General features: G+C 39.4%; 1 protein-coding gene and 1 long non-coding RNA gene across 2 annotated transcripts in view; one reads left to right on the plus strand and one right to left on the minus strand.

The window, feature by feature from the left end:
• LOC116737007 (nucleolar protein dao-5) overlaps window positions 1-20,189 on the minus strand; it is a 73,557-nt gene that overhangs the window by 34,238 nt on the left and 19,130 nt on the right. The window contains exons 2-6 of the mRNA XM_032589946.1: window positions 15,335-15,400; window positions 9,093-9,279; window positions 7,365-7,841; window positions 6,021-6,467; window positions 1,795-1,944 (exon numbers count right to left, since the gene is read on the minus strand). Coding sequence (XP_032445837.1) covers window positions 1,795-1,944; window positions 6,021-6,467; window positions 7,365-7,841; window positions 9,093-9,279; window positions 15,335-15,400 — 1,327 coding nt within the window. The remainder of the gene's footprint in view (window positions 1-1,794; window positions 1,945-6,020; window positions 6,468-7,364; window positions 7,842-9,092; window positions 9,280-15,334; window positions 15,401-20,189) is intronic.
• Window positions 558-15,419, plus strand: LOC116737043 (uncharacterized). Its single transcript, XR_004342723.1, has 3 exons — window positions 558-629; window positions 3,686-3,687; window positions 15,407-15,419. It is a non-coding gene; the product is annotated as an uncharacterized LOC116737043 (long non-coding RNA).

Raw genomic sequence — 20,189 nt, forward strand, 5'->3', positions numbered from 1 at the left:
GTACGGAGGTTCGGGTCAGGTTAAACACCTTGTCAGGGATTAGCAGGCTCTGAGGGAGGTGGAGGAAGTCTTCACTGGCTGATATCTTTCTCTGCAGCTGAGAGAAGCTCCTCCAGGACACATGGGCGGAAACACACACACGTCACGTCAGCGCCGCCTTTGTTGGGCTGATAAAACGAGCCAACAGAGTGAGACATCAGATAAACCCATCTCTGTCTCCGAAGACGCGCAGATCACTCGCTGCATTTCCACTGACCACGTAATTACGCAATTTGACGTTTCTAAAAGAAATTCGCTTAATGGAAACAATTTTTAAAAAGGTCTTGTTTTTGATAAAAAGTTTCCAGTGGCTGTATAAAATTTGTTTATTTCACAACACAATTGAGCATGTAGAAGATGTGCTGCATAGAAAAATTATCCAGTGAAGGCATCTATATCTGCATTTCAGTGACCATAAAATTAATATAAATATAATCAATGCAAACATGCCAATTTAAAAAAATGCAGTTTTTGGGCCAGGATGCAGTGGTTTTAAAAAACTAATAGAAATAATTTTTTTGGATTACATGAGTCACACAATCAAAACCGGATATTACTACTGGCACAAACTACAAAGAAAACAACAGGAAGTAATTGAAGGATGATGGAGCGGCGTGTGAACAAATTCATCCACGTGTGACTTTAATTGAGTTTCTTATTTAATGGAAACACAGGAACTGCAAAATTGTGTTTTCTTTTTGACATTAGCGTAATATTAAAAAAAATTTGCACACATTTGCATTGGAGATGCAGCTACAAAAGAAGAGATTAGAAAGCGTAGCTGTGACTAGAACCGACTCAGTTTCAAATATGTGTTACATAATAATAAGACAACAAACCCATCAGAACCAGCAGTAAAAAACACTTCCGATATTCTGCTAATGTCAAATAAACACAATTTTATGACATTATTTGATTAAGAAATGCAATTAAAGTCACATCTTAATAAGTTTGTGATCGAATAAGTTATTAAAAAACATCCTCCTCCAACCACTTTCTGTCGTTTTCTTCGTCTTTTCCACCAGTAGTAACATCCGGTTGTTCATCACATGACTCGTGTAATGCGAAAAAAGTGTTTACATTATATTATGTGCCACTTGAACCGTAACAAGAACTAGTTCACCCAGGTACAAATCAATTCATTCATGTTTATAGCTCACCAATTTCAACTAAGTCCAGAGTTCTAACATTTTTCATTTATTATATTTTACTGAAAAGATAAAGTAAAAATAATAAGTTTATAGCTTATTCAATTGTTTTGCATGAATGTTATTCTCTTCTGCTGTCTTTATTCATATACATTAAAATTTATAATGGTTGAATTCCCAAAACACCTGCTCTCCGTCACACATTTTTTAACGTTTTCATCGCCAGAAAACAAAAACAGTCCAAGTGAGCAAATAAGCTGCAGTTTTAACCCTCATATTACAATGAAAACAATCCAGGCTGCATCTAATTTTCCTTTGGGATCGATAAAGTCTTTTAGAATTTGAATTTGGTATGATTTATTTTAATTTTGCGCTCTAAACAGTCAAAAACACGATAATACTGAACATCTGCCTGTTGCTGAAAGTCAAAATTTTAATGGAAAAGGGGAATTCTGGTCATGAGAGAAACATGACTGTAATATATTCAGATGGAAAAAGGCCCAGATACTTTATTTCATGCTGAGCGTTTGTAGGCTTGTCATTTAGGGTGAAATAATCCTACAGGAAGACAGATTCTTAGTTGTTGCTCATAATCCTTGAGCGTTACCTGTGAGAGGTGAGCGAGGAGAGTCTGACGAGTCGGATGGTCGATCCAGAGACAATGAGGAAGCTGAAAGAGGAGCGATGACTTCCAGTTCATCAAACATCTGAGACTGACTGCAGCTGATCTCAGAACAGCCTGATGCTGCAGAGAAACCTGCAAACACACAGCGTGGGACATGTCTGGTTACTCAACTCTTACTCTCTCAATTTCTGCTACATATGATGATGAAGGTTATATTACCAAGTATGTTTGGTCTAGTTTCAAAGTAACTTAGAAAACCTTTTATTAAATAATTCCTTAATATTGATGAAAAGGCACAGGTTCCACTGGCAGATTATTTCACTTATAACATAAAAAAAACATTTTGTAAATATGTTTTTGAAATAATCTTGTACTTTTTAAAAATCAATATTAAGAAATAGCTTACTTAAAACAAACTCAAATATCTTACTAAAAGTTGCCTTTAAATTTCAACTGAGTTATTTGCACAAGAAGCTAGAAGAAACATACTTGGTAAGAGTTCATGTGTACAAACATTAACTTTTATAGCCTTCATCGGCGCTTGTTCATAGTTGAATTGCTACAAAAATATCATTATATTTAGCACAAATTGAGAGAGTAAGAGCAGATTCACTGGGTCATTTCAAGTGTACTGAGATATTTACAGTAAAAACCAGACAAAAAGATACCTAGTAAGATTTTGTGATTTTGAAGTATTCTATAAAAAGGAGATTTCTTAGAGAACTGATAAACTTTTAATAAAAAAAAGAATCAGAGAGCGGTAGGAATTAATCTAAATGAATGGCAAAAACAGATACTTAACACAACCATAAAGTCAGAAGCATAACTGTTCCTTAAGAATGAAAATACCCCCATGGTAACAGCATTGCAAGAAAATCAGCCTCATAACTTTACACCTGACTCAAAGGAAAAAATTTCACACTATTTTCTCCCTGTCTGGTTTAGAAATCGGAGGATTAGTTGGTGAAACAGTCACTGCGAGGCGTGCGTTGAGTGGCAGTGAAAAGGACCTGTTGGGGCTTTTCATACATTAGATATGCAGAACAGCTTTCTCCGGACAAAAGGATAATATATACACGGTTTCTAAAAGGAAAGGCGAACAGAGCTCCAACAGGAACTGGAGTATGCGAACGGCGTTGCTCTCGAGCGACTTGCCGCTCCACTCAGACAGACAATAGAAGGACTTGACTTGACACTTCAAAGCATATTGCTGTTGTCAACTGGGCTGTCAGTCTCAGGCGACGAGGGTTGAACTGAGTTTTTCGGGGAGGTTAAGGGGGTTGGTTGGAAGGACAACGCCTCCTCTGTGCGGCTGTAGGCCTCTATTCGCCGGGCTGAAAGGGCCCGAGAGGAGAGGCCGGGCCATGCCAGGACAGAACCCTGGTTTATTGTTGGAGAAAGTCAAACTCTGGATTTTGGTGTTGAAAACATGGCAGCTTGCGGTTGGGATAAGACTCTGAGAAAACCTCAATGGAAGACGTGTTGCTTTTCAAGGATGCTATAAAACAAAATTAATTCTGATTATCTTGGACACCTAACCCATAAAAACCCCACAATCAACATTTCATTTTCTTATTAAAGGGGACATATTAAGCAAAATTTTGCACGTTTTTGTACTTCTGTTTGAGTCTCTACTGTTTCGATAACAATCCAAAGGCTTAAAAAAAACACCCAGGTGTTTTCTGTTGTCTGGAAAATGAGCCATTTCAAAAACCTCCAGAATGTAACTTCATAAATCAAGATGCACTCCACGTTACCTAGCAACCACAGCCTGTTACCTAGCAACCACAAGTGTTTTGTTGTCGACTTACCATCCAGAAAGCACTTGATCACTTTTTGGTTGTGCAGGAGGCTCTACTTCTGCTTTTCAAAGATGTACAGTTGGACAATTGCGCATCTGTTTGCAGCCTGTTTGATTGCTTAGTCACAATGGGCCGTTACCTAGCAACTCCGGCCGAGCCCAAGCTGGGCCCCAAGCTGAGTTCCAGCACGTTTGGTCAGCTGGTTTTACCGCTGCATGCGCCACACAATTCAATTCAATCGATCACAAAGGGAAATTAAATGTTGTTGTAATGGCTGTTGGAAAATACAAGAATTTTGTTGTACATTCAGATACAACTTGCTTTATTCTTCTTGGTTGTGCAGGAAGCTTTACTTCTGCTGTTCAAAGATGTACAGTTGTGTAAGTGCGCATCTGTTTGCAGCCATTTTCATGTATCAGTGTAAACGTTGAGTTGGGTGGGTGGCCAGGGGCAGCTAATTTATTGACAAACAGAAGGATGGTTGAATGAAAAAACGAATGCATGCAAAGAAGGACATACAGTTCTGGAAATAATTAAGAGCCAATTGAACCCCATTGAAAACCTCATTGTTATTCCACCAAATATTGATTTCTGAACTCTTCCTGAGTTAAAACATTAGTATTGTTGTTTTTAAATGAAAATTAACATGTTTTCTTTGCATTATTTGAGGTCTGAAAGTACTGCATCTTTTTTGTTATTTTGATCATTTCTCATTTTCTGCAAATAAATACGAAATGTTTGCTTGGAATTTCAGAGACATGTCAGTAGTTCATATAATAAACGAACAATGTTCATTTTACTCAAACAAAAACCTAACCCCCTGCGCCACCACAGCACGCCCCACGTTTGGAGGCCTTAGTCCTCGTCATGGACGTCACGGGTTCGACTCCCGGTCCCAACGACCTTTGCCGCATGTCTTCCCCCTCTCCTCACCCTCCTTCCTGTCTGCCTACTGTCGAAAAAATACGAGCCACTAGCGCCGCAAAAACTCTTCGGAGAAAAAAAAAAAACTATAAAAAGAAGTAAAATCAGAGAAACCTGATAATTTTGCAGTGGATTTTAAAGACAGGGTTATATTTTAACAATATTGTAGATGTGAAGTTTGTCAAAATGTGTTATTTTATTCTTTGAATTTATGTTGTTTAGTCAACAACTTGTTTCTTCAGGCATTTGTTGGAGTTTTAAGTTCTGTTACTCTGCTCTTGGCAGTTGGTGGTCACCATAGCAACCAGTAACCGACAGCTCCTCCCCTTTTTTATGTTGCCGTCGGTAACAGTGTAATGTATTGGGATCAGCTCTGTGTTTTCTTTACAAATATACCTTAATTAATATTTTGGACAAACTTAATCATTTACAGCGTTTCATGAGTAATTTAAACATGTTTTGTATGTTTTTAACTGTTGTTATTAATGTCCATTTTCGCTATGTTTAATTTCACAACTGCTAACTGGGAGCCATTGCTTTGTAGTTTGTTTAGGGTTATTTATTGTATGTTATTTAATGTATAGGGGCAGAAGCTGCTGGAGTGATGCTAACTACCAACTTGATTTCCTATGTTGTTATAATATGTGTTGTGAAGTCAACCTACTGGACCTGACATGAACATAGAAGAGTAACACATTAAAGGATGGACAAATGAAAAATGGACAAACAGATGGCAATATGATTTGCATCCAAACACTCCTTTGGAATTATGATTTTTCAAACTGATGACTGTAATTTGATCCTTTGTGCAGCAGCTGTTGAAACCAATGTTTAGACTGCAAATAAACTTTGAGTTTCATACGCTGCAAGCTCTCTGAACTCCACTTGCCTCCATCTGCAGAGAAATAAATGAACTGGTGACACTCGCTCTGTGTCTGCTGTGAAGAGAACAGCGTGCTGCGATGCAGCGAGGCCCCCCTGCAGTACAGCGCCACACAGAGAACAGTAGACGTCTCTGACAGAAAGGAGAAAATCCCCACACAATTTCCACATTGTTTGCTTTCTTTCATAAAGTTCCCGGAGAAGTCAGATGTCACTGGCCCGGTCCTTTATCCCCATTGGGAACGGTAAATTAGCAGCCGCAGGAAAGCCACCGAGGTATTCCATTGTGACGGTTCGGCTCAGCGATGTGCAGCGGTCAGTGTGGATTTATGACCGTCGGCAACACGTCTCCCTCTCAGGGATTAGAGAATAGAGAAAGCATCGGGGGAACCAAAGCTGAGCAGGAGAAACTCCTGACTTCAACTGTTGGGGCCTCACGCCTTTAAACAACAACAAAAAAAATCAAATGGTACCAGCTTTTCATCTTTTCTATCCCTGACATGCCGGAAAAAGAAAAGCAGTGTTTTTTGTTTTTTTTTACTGAGGATTCATTATGGATTCAAGCTTTGACGTCCAGCTATGTTCAAGCTCATTTTTTACCTCTTTTTGGGGAGATGGGAGGCAGCACAGGCCAGTGATGTGAATCCAGCTGGGATGGAGGAGGAGTCGGGCTCAGCTTTGGTCCTGATCCAGAAAGTGGAACCGGCCTGCGTTCATTCAGCTCTTTATCAGGAGATAAACTGGTGACATCCTCCTTCGATGTCTCCTGGTTGATGTTTTCTGTAACTTCTGTCATTTGTTTGATGCTCTGCGGTTTATCTGATGTAGATTTAGCAACTGGTGCAGGATTAGGTGAGCGTGGTTGATGAAATTCATCAGACGTTTTCTCTTGGAGCGAAGATGTAGATCTATAAGTGCTTTTCTTTAATGGTTGTTTAAAGATTGATTCTGTTGGAGAGGAAGAGGCCAGTGATGACTGGATCACTGGAGGAAGATCCAATGTGGAGGAACCAACGCTCGTCTCAGGACGGGAGTCCAGAAAATCTGCTGCAAATCAAGCAGAAAAATATTTAAGAGAAGCTTTTCAAACTTCAAAATTAAGAGGAAGAACAAAATGGTAAAGTATTAGGGCCATGCAAAGAAAATTTTTTTAAAATAAAGTCATAGCATTACAAGAATAAACCCATAATATAATTGCAATATTATGACTTTATTATATAAGTATTTTTGTCTAGTTTTTGGTGAAAATATCTTAGTCCACTTGAAATGAGACAAAACGAACTTATAAGTAACTTTTTAGTAAGATATAAGAGCATTTTTAGTCAATAATTCCTTAATTTTGATTTTAAAAGTTTTAGTTTAATTAGGAGATTATGTCATTTACATCAAGACATTTTCCCCATGTTATAAGTAAATTAATCATTCAAAACAACTAGGCATGGATTTATCAGAATCCACAATGAGCATTAGCATTAGCATACTGATCAAACTCCGCCTGAACAAACTGGAAGATGGATGACTTAAAATGCTAATGCTCATTTAGCTCATTTATTTATGTAGTTTCAGAAAAACTACATTAAACATGACGATACTAGCATTCAAAATGACTAGGCATGGACGTATCAGAACCCAATATTAGCATTACAAAGCTAATGTTCATTTATTATTAGCTACATAAAACTAAGTTTTATGTTAAAGTGCATAAAACATGATGCTACCATCATTCAAAATGACCAGGCATGGATTTTTCAGAACCCAAAAGGAGCATTAGCATTAGCATAAAGATGCTAATGCTCATTCAGCATTAGCATTAGCTACATAAAACTACATGCTTTATGTAAAACTACATAAAACATGTGGATACTATCATTCAAAATGACCCATTACTGATAAATCAGAATCCAAAATGAGCATTAGCATTAGCATGCTGATGTGAAGGTTTACCAGCAGTGCGATCGCTCAGGATGCTGGTCCTGCCACTGGCGAGGCTGGTGCTCCGACTGAACAAAGTGGAAAACGGATGACTTAAATGCGAAAGAGACTCTAACGAGAGCGATGTAGGCGATGGTAACCATGACGATCCGGAAGGTTTCAGGCTAAGTTTGCAGTCCGGCTCCTGTGGAACTGGCTCAAACACAGTTTCCCTTTCAGGAACTGTATTTTCTTCAGGTTGAGGGGGAACACGAGGAGGAGCAGGAGATGGATGTATTTTAGGAGTTAGTATAATGCTTGAGTTGCTTTCTGGTGTTTTGGGGTCCAGGTGCGGCGAGTCGGGTTGGAGAGGAGTCGGACCAAAGCTAGATGGAGATACAGGTGGAATTGGAGTGATCTGGAGACGAGGAAGAACAGCAGCGCAGTGTCTTCTCTTCATCAAATCAACACTTTGATCACCGCTCTGTCCTCTAGCAGTGTTGGAATTACCTTTAAACACATTTTAGGAAAAATATGTAAATAAAAACAGTCCAAAGAAGCAAAGCAGAGAGCCACTGGTTGTGATATTCAGTCTTGTTCATTCACACTTTTCCCCAGTTGGGGAGGACACACTGTTTCCCTGCTGAATGGGTTGGCCTGCTAACAAAAGCAGTGAAAAATTCGCCCCACTGCAGCAGCTGCCACTTTCCCAACTCCATATTCACCAGAGTAATCAGAACTGAGGGCGGCAGAAAGAGCAGACATTAAAACTTTAAGCAACGTTTCTCAACACAGGTTTGGGCTTGAATATTTATACCTTTCATTTACATTTTTGGCAAATTATCTGTAAATAATTGGTGTAAGTACTAAAAAACATGCCATAAATCCATATTTCTGTTTTTGCTGAAGACATACAGACTAAATACAGCCAGAAATAAGATGAAGTTCATGAAATAAACAGAGTTTAATTGATAGATTTAGACTATAAAAATGGAATAAACTCTGACAAAACAAATATTTGTTTACACTGTTTGGGAACCTTTTTACTCTTACTCAAATGTCGTACGGTTTTATATATAATCTATTCTATTTAAAGCTGAGGTGTTAATTTGATCAAAAATCTGAAGGGCCGGTTGTGCCAGAATGTATTGATGAAATTGTTAAAATATCAATCGGAGGAGTAACGCAGTGAAGGCCACATTTCTGCACTCCTTTTTCCAATAGCCTGCCATTCCCATCTGTTGTGCTCACACACACACAGCTGAATGTGAACTGGTGTGTGTACTAATGTGCATATGAATGACATGTGTCAGAGTGCAAAGCCATGGCATTGGGCGCAGCACGATTCTTTAGAGAGGAGGGTCAAGGATGATTGTGAGGGAGCCAGCCACCATATGGCAGAATAATTAGTGTTGGACCTCGGAGCGGAGAAATGCGCCCTCCCTCTGCTGCACACACACACATTTTCACACAGGAAAGCAGCGTCCGACTGGGGAGCGAAGGTGTGAGCACGGAAAAATACCTACACATCTGAAAGGAGCGGCAGAAAACTGATTTCAACAGAAAGAGAGAGAGGGAGAGGTCCACCAGGAGGGCGGCGCTGTGGGGACATCCTGCCTGACTTAAACTTTAAACTAGAACCAAAAGCAGGGATTAAGATCCAGTGACGGGCTTGGTGGCCTCCGTGTTGACTGCTCAGAGGAGAACAAAAGGAATGAGAGGCTGCTGGTGTAAAAGCGCCAGATGGTTTAATCAACTTACCCAGAAGAAAGTCAGTCTGTGAGGCAGGAGGAAGGTTAAAACTCTGCATCCTCCCCTCAGATGGAAGCTGCTGCTGGTGATCATTGTTAAGGTAACAAGGAGGGTGGAAGTCCTCAGGACGAGCCTTCATGTGGGACAGAAACCGGGGACACACAGCTGGGGGACGACGGTCATAATGGATCTGCGGCTTAAATACAAACATTTTATAATAAATAAAATTTTAAATTAAACGTTTTTTCTTATTATTCTCAATTATTCAAATACCTAGAAATAAAATGATAAAAAAACAGAATAAACTCATGAATATAGTTATAAAATGCATTTATTTACTCATAATCCACCTTGTCTTTTCCCATTTTAATTGGGCAATTTTGGTTTGAAGCTTTTTTTATTTATTGACATTTCATTAAAAAAAATTATTTTACTAGTTGGGGAAACAACTATATTGTGGAAAAACTACAATAATTAAATAACAATAGCACCAAAAAAGTTAAAACAGAAGAAATAAGGAAAAAAATAAGTAAATAAAACAAAGAATAACCTTACAAAAAGCATTTAATACCACTTTTATGCATAATCCACCTAGTCTTTTCCCATCTTAATTGGATAATTTTATATATATTTTTTTCAATTATTGCAGTGTAATTTTTTTTAACTATTAGAAAACAACATGATTGTGGAAAAACTACAGTAATTAAATAAAAATAGCAACAAAAAGATAAAATTGAGAAAATAGCAAAGAAAAAGAATAAAATAACATTTATACATTTATAAAATGAATTTTGATTCATAATCCACCTTGTCTTTCCAATTTTAATAGGAACATTTTAGACAATTTTGTTTGAAACTTTTTTATTTACATTGTAATGTTATTCAAGAAATGTTGCTATTTAGAAAATAACATGATTGTGAAAATACTACAATAATTAAACAAAAAATAGCAACAAAAAAGTTAAAACTGGAAAAATAGCAACAAAAATAAATAAATACTTGCATGTATACATTTTAAAATACTACTGCATTTATTACCACTTTTATTTATAATCCACCTTATCTTTACTATTTTTATTAGATTTCTGGACAATTTTGGTTTGACATTTTAAGTATTTATTGAAAAGTAAAACAAAAAACTTTATAGAAAACAGTATGATTGTAAAATAACAATAGCAATTAAATTAAAAATAACAAACATTTAAAAGTAAAACTATTAAATAACCAAAAAATTTAAGATTTTAATTCATGAAAAAATACAAAATAACTTTTGGATACATATTATTATATAATATGCTACTTCTGTATTTCATTAAAGAGTAACAAAGGGAGATCGAGCTTCGAGAAATTCTGTAAAAAGATTTTTTTTAATGCTGAGAGAGAATTCAAAGCAATAAATGAATATGAAATGAATAAATTGAGTTTCTTTTTAAAATAAATTAATATAAACATACTATTCAAATCAGAGATAACTCATTACCATCTGGGCGTGTAGTTCTTCACTTACAGTATTTTATAACATAACTTGCCACTGCTGCCCCCTTGTGTTGATATAAGTAATTACTTTAAAAACAAGTTCTCCTCAAAGAAAACCTGCCTCCTCTAAAAGTAGAGAAAGAAGCAGAAAATTATTTTCCAGGTGATAAAAATTCAGAATATCTTCCAGGGAAATAAAAGCGGGTAAATAAAACCATGTGGACATCAACCAGTGAAAACCAGTTTGTCCCAAATCTGTGGTGCCAGTGACTCATTCAGAGAGGAAACAGTCGTAATAAATGGCCCACTGGCTTTTATTTGCCTTGGATTTAAGCTTAATCTAAAACAAAGTTCAGTTCCACTTGCTTAAAAAAAAGAAAATGTTTCTGAGGAAAGGAGGAGCAGAAGAAGGAGGGAGACCGTCTGACTGACACAGCGAGGATCAGCTCTTAAATCCCTCCGCCATGTTCTTTTTCAGAGGGTTGAAAGATTTGCTTTCTTGCGATGTAAAGAGGGAGAAGCAAGGAGTGAACAAGAGACGCGCCTGTCCACATTCTTCGTCCCCCCGCCTCCTCCTCATCCTCATCACTCAGGACGATCGGGATGAAGGAGGTTTGAGGCCAGATGTGAACAGCTGGGTTTCTGCATAGCAGGACTGAGCATTATTTTATACTAAATGTACAACAGTTTAATCAAAAAACATGAAAACTGTGATTTTTATTAGAGATTTTTATTATTATTGGTTATTGGATGTATAACTTAAAAAATTTAAAAGTTGAACAAAAACAAAATGTGGAGCAAAATAACAAGATAGCGATAGAAACATAAAGAAATGGAAAGATAAGGACAGAGAGATAGATGGAGGGATAGAGAGAGAAAAATAGATGGAGAGAGAAGGAGACAAAGATAGATGAAGAAATAGAAAAAGATTGAGAGCTAGAGATACACAGAGAGAAAGATATAGATAGTGCTAGAGAGAAATAGAGAAAGAGGGATGGGTAGAAATAGAGAGAATAAAAACAGAGAGAAAGAAAGATGGATAGATAGAGACATAAATGGATGGATGGGTGGAAGAATGAATGGAAAAAGGGACAGACTGATGCTTGGTTAGATGGGTGGATGAGTGGATGGATGGATGGATGACAGGTGATTAATTATTGTGAAGGGTGGATGAAGACAAATAACTGAACAAATGATGGATAAACAGATGGATGAGAGACTGTATGTTGTATTTACCCAGAATGCCTTGCGCTGTAGTCCATGTCCTGTTTTTGGAGCGGTTTCTGGTCCGGTTAGCGTTCACATGTGCATTCAAACCACATCAGTTCATCAATATTTTGACTTTTAGGTGGACCAGAGTTCTGTTGCGCATTCACACCTCCCCAAACGAACCGCACTTTCTGGGCAAACGAACTGGACTTTCTGGGCAGACGAACTGGACTTTCTGGGCAAACGAACTGGACTTTCTGGGCAGACGAACTGGACTTTCTGGGCAAACGAACTGGACTTTCTGGGCAGACGAACTGGACTTTCTGGGCAGACGAACCGGACTTTCTGGGCAGACGAATAGAAGTTTGACTGAAGCGAACCAAACAGGACTGGAGTGAATCCACCTTTTAACATGAAACCAGTCTGACTGGTGCATCTTGATGTTTGTCATTGGTGTTTTTTAATGTTATTAAAGGTTTCCAGGAGCTTCTGCAACTCTCATTGTCTTTCTATTGAAAGTATAAAGTTTCTGCGAGCGCTAAGCTGCATCTGGGCCTGGCTTCTGACACGAGCTGATAATCAGATTTACCCCCCTGAATCCGCCGGACTCCACAATGCTCCCCACTGTCGTCGGCCCCCACATTGCCTCTCGTCAGCGGCCCCCCTCCATCCCTGCAGCAAAGCCAATTACACCCCACAGAAACACAAATCTCCATGTTTTAAAAAGTCTCTCTTTTTCAGGGGTTTAACCTTGTTAGGCCGTAAGCCTGGCTTTCTTGTGCATCAGCTCTGTGAAGAATTCTCTGTCCCTGCAGCCTCTGGGACATAGACACACTTCTGTCTTTGCTCATAGCCGTCCGCCTGTCAGAGGGTTCACTCGGAGGCAGCGTAATTAAGTGTGTGCATGCGTGTGTGTGTCTGCTTATCGATGCTTATGTGTTTTGGAGGTGGGTGGGTGGTTGAGGAGGGGGGCTGCACACGCAAGGCAGACCATCTGGGACTCGGAGTAACTAATAGACTTCCTACATTCATCGAGCAGCGCCACTTGTGCATCTCAATCAGGGAGCTGTTGAGCACAAACAGGCCCGTAATGACATTAGCCAGTTCTGGCTGTGTGAGGACAGAGTGTGGGCTGCCTGACGCCAGGAGGTCAGCCTGTTTCCTGGGGTCCTGCGAGGGCCCAGAGGAGCCCACGCCGCGGTAATGGGTGTCTGTAGAAAGTGCGGTCCAATGTACTGTCACTGCTGGAAATGCCTTCCTCTGGAAGAGCCTCTAATTCACTTAGCTGGGACTTCTCAGCAAATCTTCTGACTACCGTGTCATCAGAGTTGAACCCTTAACGTTGTTTTCTCTGCTGTGCGGACTGATTTTGGCAAAGTTTGGAGAAACTTTGAATTTTACTTAAAGTGTGGAAAAAGAAAATACACGGAAATTATTTGCATTTCAGACTTTATAAAGTAAACATTTAAATGTTCCCTTCGGCTACTTCGAAAATAAATCTGAGAATCAGTTAATGTTTTTTTCTCTACATAATTATAATTAGAGAAAATATTGATATTTTCTCTGAATATTTAGAAAAAATATTTCCTGAGAAATAGTTTCTCAAAAAAATGTATAGAATATAAATATTTTTTATATATATTTATATATATATAAATATATGTTTATATATAAATATATATTTATATTCCATTATTTTCTTTCTATAATGGAAGAAAATATAAATATTTTCTCATAAATATTTAGAAATTTTTTTCGGGAAAATATTAATATTTTCTCAAATATTTAGAGAAAATATTTGAGAAATATTTTCTCAAATATTTTAATTAAGCCATTAATTTAACAAGTCTAGGTTATTTAACCTAACCTGGGTAGGTTTTATGTTAAAGAAAACAAAACCTTGTTAGAGACAATATTTTTATTTTCTCTAAATAAAAATATTATATTTAGAGAATAAATTATTCTCTAAAAATAATATTTAGAACATATTATTGTTATATTTAGAAAATATAATATTTAGTAAATATTCTTTAGAGAATTACGATTCTCTAAATAATAAAGGTTGATCAAGAACGTCCAAATATCTTGGTTAGCTAATAAATCTTTACTGTTCAGTAGAGTTAAAAAAATATTAAGATGAATTAAATGAAAGCTCTTCCTCACGTGCAGAAACTTTTAAGAAAAAAAGTGACGTCGAAGTTGGCGTGTTTCCTTTCAGCGAATTTATTTTTGTAATTTCATTGTTAACGGAAACACAGCTAATGTAAGTTGTGCTGAAAACCCAGATTTCAGGGTTTGGATTCAGTGTTTTGCTCTTTCAAGAATATTTTGGGAGAACAAACTTGCTGCTCAGGGTTAAATTGGTGAACTTCTGCATTGTTTGCGTATTCCTACTTGCATCCCTTCTCCATGCGACCCTGAAGGACTTCAGCTGCCAACACAAAGCAGGTTGCTGGGTGAAAAGCCTCTTGTTGGCCTCCTCCATGTTTAGACATCAACGCCCTTCTAGCAGAAGTCGTGTCGCTGTATGACAGGAGCGGTTTTACAGTCACAATGCTCCTCCTGATTTATGAGGTACAGCTGGATCTCAGCAAAGCGGCAGAATGTCAGATAACAGGGCTGGCGGAGATTCTGAATGCAGAAAGCAGTTCAGGATGTAAATGAGGCTGGAAGAGCAAGCGGGCCACTTTGTCTGACGACTTTATTTGCAGAACCAGAGGCCGAGACAGGAAGGCGGCCCACGCGGCTCTAATGTAACCATGGAAACGTTGCCGTTAATGATGGTGCATCCACTCCCAGCCTCCGTTTAGCAAATGGAAGAGGTGGAGACTGGGAGTTTGAGTCTGTGTGTGTGTACTTGGTTATTAAGAACCATTTCTGGTGTATTTACTAAACTAATGGAGGCCTAATGGAGACCAAAGACCAGTCCTAATGCGATCGTAAAAGGTCAGGGTCCCGTGTGAATTAGGTTTTGGTTAAGGTTAAAGTTAGGAAGAGTCTAGACTAGCACATGAATATTAGAACTTGGTTTTAATAAAGTTTTGATAATTATTGAGTCATTATGTAATATATTTTATTAAATTGATAAAGGGTAGGATTAAATAATTGGTAAACAAGTTACCTTGTTCTTGGTTATTTATGCACATGTTTTCTCTGTTCTACTGATAGCTTGTTTTCTTGTTTTAAAAAAAAACAGTTTGAAATAAATAAATTCAAATATAATAGTTAAGGTCAGGGAAATGTCTGGGTTAAGATTATTGACAATAACTGAATAAAAAAAATTTTCAATAAAGACATTTAAATAAAGACAACAGCTTAAAATTAAGGTTGCAAACAAGATCTTTCTTAGTAAAATCTTAAAATCAACCCAATAAAAATTTGTTTAATTTTACTTCTAACTCATCACTCAGCTCAGGTTATCAGTAAAACAACAGCAGGAATCTTCTTCAAATCATTTTCTAACTGAGTTTATAACAATAGTATTAAAGGTAAACTATAAACAGTTTGTTGTTACTATGTTTATATGATTAGCTATGTTGTTGTTATTACAGAATAGATTAACTTACAGTGTGGTGGCAGCCTCCTCTATCCCACAGAATGGCCTTAGTGACAAAAGAGATGTACATCGGTCTCTAAAGAGGAGGAAGAAAAAGACCAAATGAGAATAGAGCAACAAAGAGACAGTGATTTCAAGAGGTTGTCTTATTTTTTGTAGCATTAATGCTAAAGCAAACATTAAAGGTGACCTATTATTCTTCTTTGAACAGGTTAGGAGAAGTCGGGTTTTACAAAACATGTTCATTACATTTATCGTACAAAATCATTCTTAAATGATAAAATTTCAGCCTATTCAGTTCTGTGTAAGTTGAGCTCCTTTTGGGATGAGCCATTTTAGAACGCTTTGTCACTTTAAATTAAAATACGCTGCTGCTGGCCCCGCCCCCAAACTCAACACTTAAAAGTGTTGTAACTCAAGAAAGCAGAAAATGGTTTCTGTTCGGTGAGTCAACAACAAAACACTTGTCTTTTACAGCAGACATTGTACAAATCTACTAGAGCTCTCCTTGGGTTGCTAGGTAACGGGCAGAACTCTGCTGCAGTTGCTAGGTAACGGGCGGAACTCTGCTGTGGTTGCTAGGTAACGGGCTGGCTTCACTGGGGTTGTGCCTGCTGATTTGTGACGTTACATTCCAAATTTTTGAAATGGCTCATTTTCCAGACAACAAAAAACTTTAACTAATAGCAAAGAAAAAAATGTCTCGATGTTTTTTAAGCGCTTTTAAAAGCAGTCAAGACCCAAATGGAAGAACAAAAAAGTGTAAAATGTGAATTTTGCTAAATAGGTCCCCTTTAAGCAACATAAATATGTGCATCTAATATCTTCTAGATATAAATTGTTCAACGGCTTGAAGTTGAACAAAACCAACTTTTTTATTATTGCTGGTGTTATACCACTAAACCAACATTTTGAAATGTGTTCCTTTACATCTAATGGTTGTATTTTAAGTTATAAAATACAAGTGGGACTACTCTCCCACTCGGACCTTTCTAACATCTGTAGCCTGTCTTTGCTCAACATCTTCAGGATAGTACAGTGGTGATGTGACCGGTGCGACCTGTGGAGCTGGACGCAGTGCGTTAACTCATCCATCAAGATGGACACAAACCAAAAACTCATCCATCTCTCTTTGCAGCTCATAGAAGCCGAGTCAGCTCAAGTCGATCCACTGCAGGGAGCAACAGAGCAGATCCTCCCTGAAATCACCCTTCATTCATGGGCCGTTACCCCGAAACAGAGATGGTGACGGGGGGCAAGAGGAGGTCACAAGGTGGAGGACATTAAGACTTTATTGGTGTTTACTCTGAAGTGTGGATCTCTTGTCCGCTGAGGACAGAAAACCTGCAAGTCCAACAAATGAAGACTAGAGGGCAGCATCAGGTCTGACCATCTCTGATTGTGCAGTGGCTTTAACGTATGATTAGTCAAATTATGGCACCTGTAGGTTATCCTGCAATAGTCAGCCCCGCCCACTCCTCACTACTCCCCAGGGCTGCCTACTGACCAGTTCTCCGTCTAACAGGTCCGGAAAATCTCTGAGTCCTGGGTATTACCCTAAGAGTACTCTATAAGAGATAATCTATTTAAACTGGTAGCGAAAGTGACTCGTCTAGCTCTAACTACCTCCAATCCAGAAGTTATGACCCTTTACAGTTAAGAAACAATCAGCTGAGTAGCCCTCGCAGCTGCATAATTCCAATAACCACTTCTGTTAACGGTAGCCCACTTTCTAAATCATAACTTGCACTTGGAACCGGCTAGATTATGTTTAGTGACTTAGAGGTAAGTCCCAGGGTCATTATTTACTCTCACCAAAGGAAATTATGAAGCCTCCTATTTACTGGAATCATGTACATTAGTTTTACCTTGATTAAAAGAACTGGACAAAGATTAAATGACTCTATTAATTCCAATGTCCACCAACCTCATTAGAATTTTGTGGTATAAATTTATTAAGCAAGCTTAAGCAGGGATATGCGACATACAAATCAATTATCAATCGTATATAGATCAAAAACAGTGTAATAAAATTTACATGTACAATCCCACTACTCTGTCTCCTTTCCCTAAGAATTAAGTCGCAAGTTCTGAAATGGAATTTCAATGAGCAGATTCAACTCATACCCAGACGATGATGGATCTTTTGGCAACAGGAATTTCTTGCATCCTTGGTTGAGGTCTTTGTCTCGTGTGGAAAAATCCTCCTTAGAAAGGAAACAAAGCAGAACGGGTCTGAATCCTTTTTGCAAGACCCAGTTCTTCCTCCTTGTGGGACCTTTGTCCTTCCTCCAAGTCCTGCTGCAGAGTTTGAAAGTACTGAGTTGAGACGAGACCGTCTGTCAAATAAAGAACTAGAGATGGGGCAACGGGACCCAGTCCTTTCTTCGCGGTGTGAAGTCTGAGCTTCCCCGTAGTTCTGAAGTGCGGTCCGTGTTTTAATCTGCTCCTGCATGCTATTGCAGGTGTTGTCTCTTCTTCTCCGCCGCCGGACTGGGAACGGTTGGTTCCTCTTTTCAGCCCCTTTTTATGCCTCTCCTCACCATGTGTGTGTATGGGAAGGTTTGGCCTACGTGACTTCCTTCACGGCCGCTGTCTCTCATGAAAAAGTCCCCCCCATTTCTCAACCTGCCTGCTGACCACAGTGGAAGTTCCCGTACTTCCCCTTTCTTCCTGTGCTTCTTGGCCATCTGTTCAGAACTGCTTGCGACATTTCCTGTTTTCAGGGCTGTACTGCACATTCGTCTTTTCTATATTCTATAACTCACTTTATCTATTAAAACTCAGTAAACACATTCAACTTGTTGTTAAATTGATTTCAGACGATTATAACTTCATATTCATTGACAATAAATCACATCTTTTCCTTGTTGTTAATCATTAACATAATCATTACATATTTATCATTACAAATCATCAATCAGAGATTCTTTGCAGAAACAAATCATTACAGATCTTTACAGAAAGTTATTGAGTGATTACTTATATTCATGTTATTCAGACCTATTCAACTTAATTAACTTTTAATCAAACTACAGGATTACTTTATTTCTTCCAAGCCATTATGCATCTTTTTCTGCGTGTGCCTGGAAAGATCTCATACCCTTATGCCAGTTTTCTTGACACCCCCTCCATGAGATCGGACGGTGCTGCGCAGAAAACACAGAGTCCAAAGTCAAAAGAGATCAAGTCCATCACCACAAGTGGCAGTGAGGATGTCCCGCTCATAGCAGGTAACCGGAGACGATGAAGGTGTCCAGGAATCCACAACCTCATACTCCGACAGATTGGATGGCGGAGAAAGCCAGTGTTCTGCACCCAAATCATTGTCAAGGGTAGTTTCACCTGAGACGGAAAGGGTGGAACGCTCCAGCGGAGGCTGCAGAGGCGAAGGCAAGTCCATGCCAAAGTCTGGCAGCGCGGACGGGTTGTTGCAGTAGCCTTCCAATTCTGCCAGCAGATCCTGGAAATCCATATCACTTGGTGATGGAGATGAAGGGGAAAGGATGTCCTCAGTCTGGCATGCTTGGGGAGATGAACTGAGGTTCTCAGTTTGGGTACCTCTCTCGTTAGTCGCACTGCTGGTTTGGCATCCGACGTCGATAAACAAATCTGGAGACACGGGACGTGTAGGCGGAAGGTAGTCGCCCACCGCCACAATTCGGCCATCCAACAGATGTAAAGTTGGGAGGCATTGCCGAGTAATTTGGTGTTCCCATAACTTATGAATCACGGGCAGCCGTAGTCCCGTATACAATGGAGATGTGGCGAAGTCGTCGTCGTCTAGGCCAAACGCAGAGGTCCACACGATTTTGTGCACCCGTTCCAGGGATCTAGAGGTGGAATCCGCTATGTAGGGCAAATCCTCCAGCCCTGTGGCGCAGAGGATTGCCGTTACATTGTTAAGATTGGCGCTCACGCATTTGTGACACCAGCGGGAAGACGATGCAACCCAAATGAATCCATAAGATTCTGCAGTTATTCCACACCCCACACAGCAGGTTGATGCCTGAGGAGAAACAGTAACCCAGGTAACTTCATGATCAGTGGTTATTGATTAACTACATGTACTTACAACGACGAAAATGCAAAAGCGAAAGCTGAGAGAGTAGGCTGATTTAAGCCCGTGTGCCGGCGTATTTTGCGAGCCAAGGTGAATTAATCACAGGAGCCGGAATGTCATGATCCGGAGCGGGTTCACCTCGATCATAGACATGAGCTGAATCATGGAATATTGCCGCGTAGGTCATGAGCCATACAACAATGGCTAGGTCCGAGGTCTCACGGAGCCAGTAGAGGACCACCAGGATCCCCCAAACCGTTGCCCAAAGAGCCAGAATTATCCACTTTTGCATCCAAATTCGCCGTCCCCGACCCTTGATAGACAAGGCCTGGCGCGCTAAGTAGATGAGGATGGACACTGCGAACAGCCCCTCTAGTACAGCTGTGAGGATTTTAAATGGGGCGGTTCGTGTGGCTTGTATGCCCCCAAGGACCAATTCCAATATCAGGGCGGTGGTATCGGTGATGAGCCATAGGCAGACCACAACACCCCTGCGCCAATTAATGCGGGTACGGCCCATCAGATAACAAGCGAAGAGGGATGATGCCAACCCCCATCTGTGGAGCACTAATGGGCGGAGGATAAGTTTGGCATATCCTTGTAGCGCAACGAAGATCCTCATAGGATGTCCCTTGGGCCAAGGACCGGTGTGGCAGAAGACTACCCAGGCCAGGGTAATCCCTAAATGCTCAAGGGTACTCACTTGAATCGGTGCAAAAAGTGAGTTGGGGTTTGATGAGTTGGTTGAAGAGTTGGATGAAGAGTTGGTGTCCATGATGTCCGATGATGGTTGCTCTGGATC

Source organism: Xiphophorus hellerii, chromosome 17, assembly GCF_003331165.1.
Source record: "Xiphophorus hellerii strain 12219 chromosome 17, Xiphophorus_hellerii-4.1, whole genome shotgun sequence".
NCBI lineage: Eukaryota > Metazoa > Chordata > Actinopteri > Cyprinodontiformes > Poeciliidae > Xiphophorus > Xiphophorus hellerii.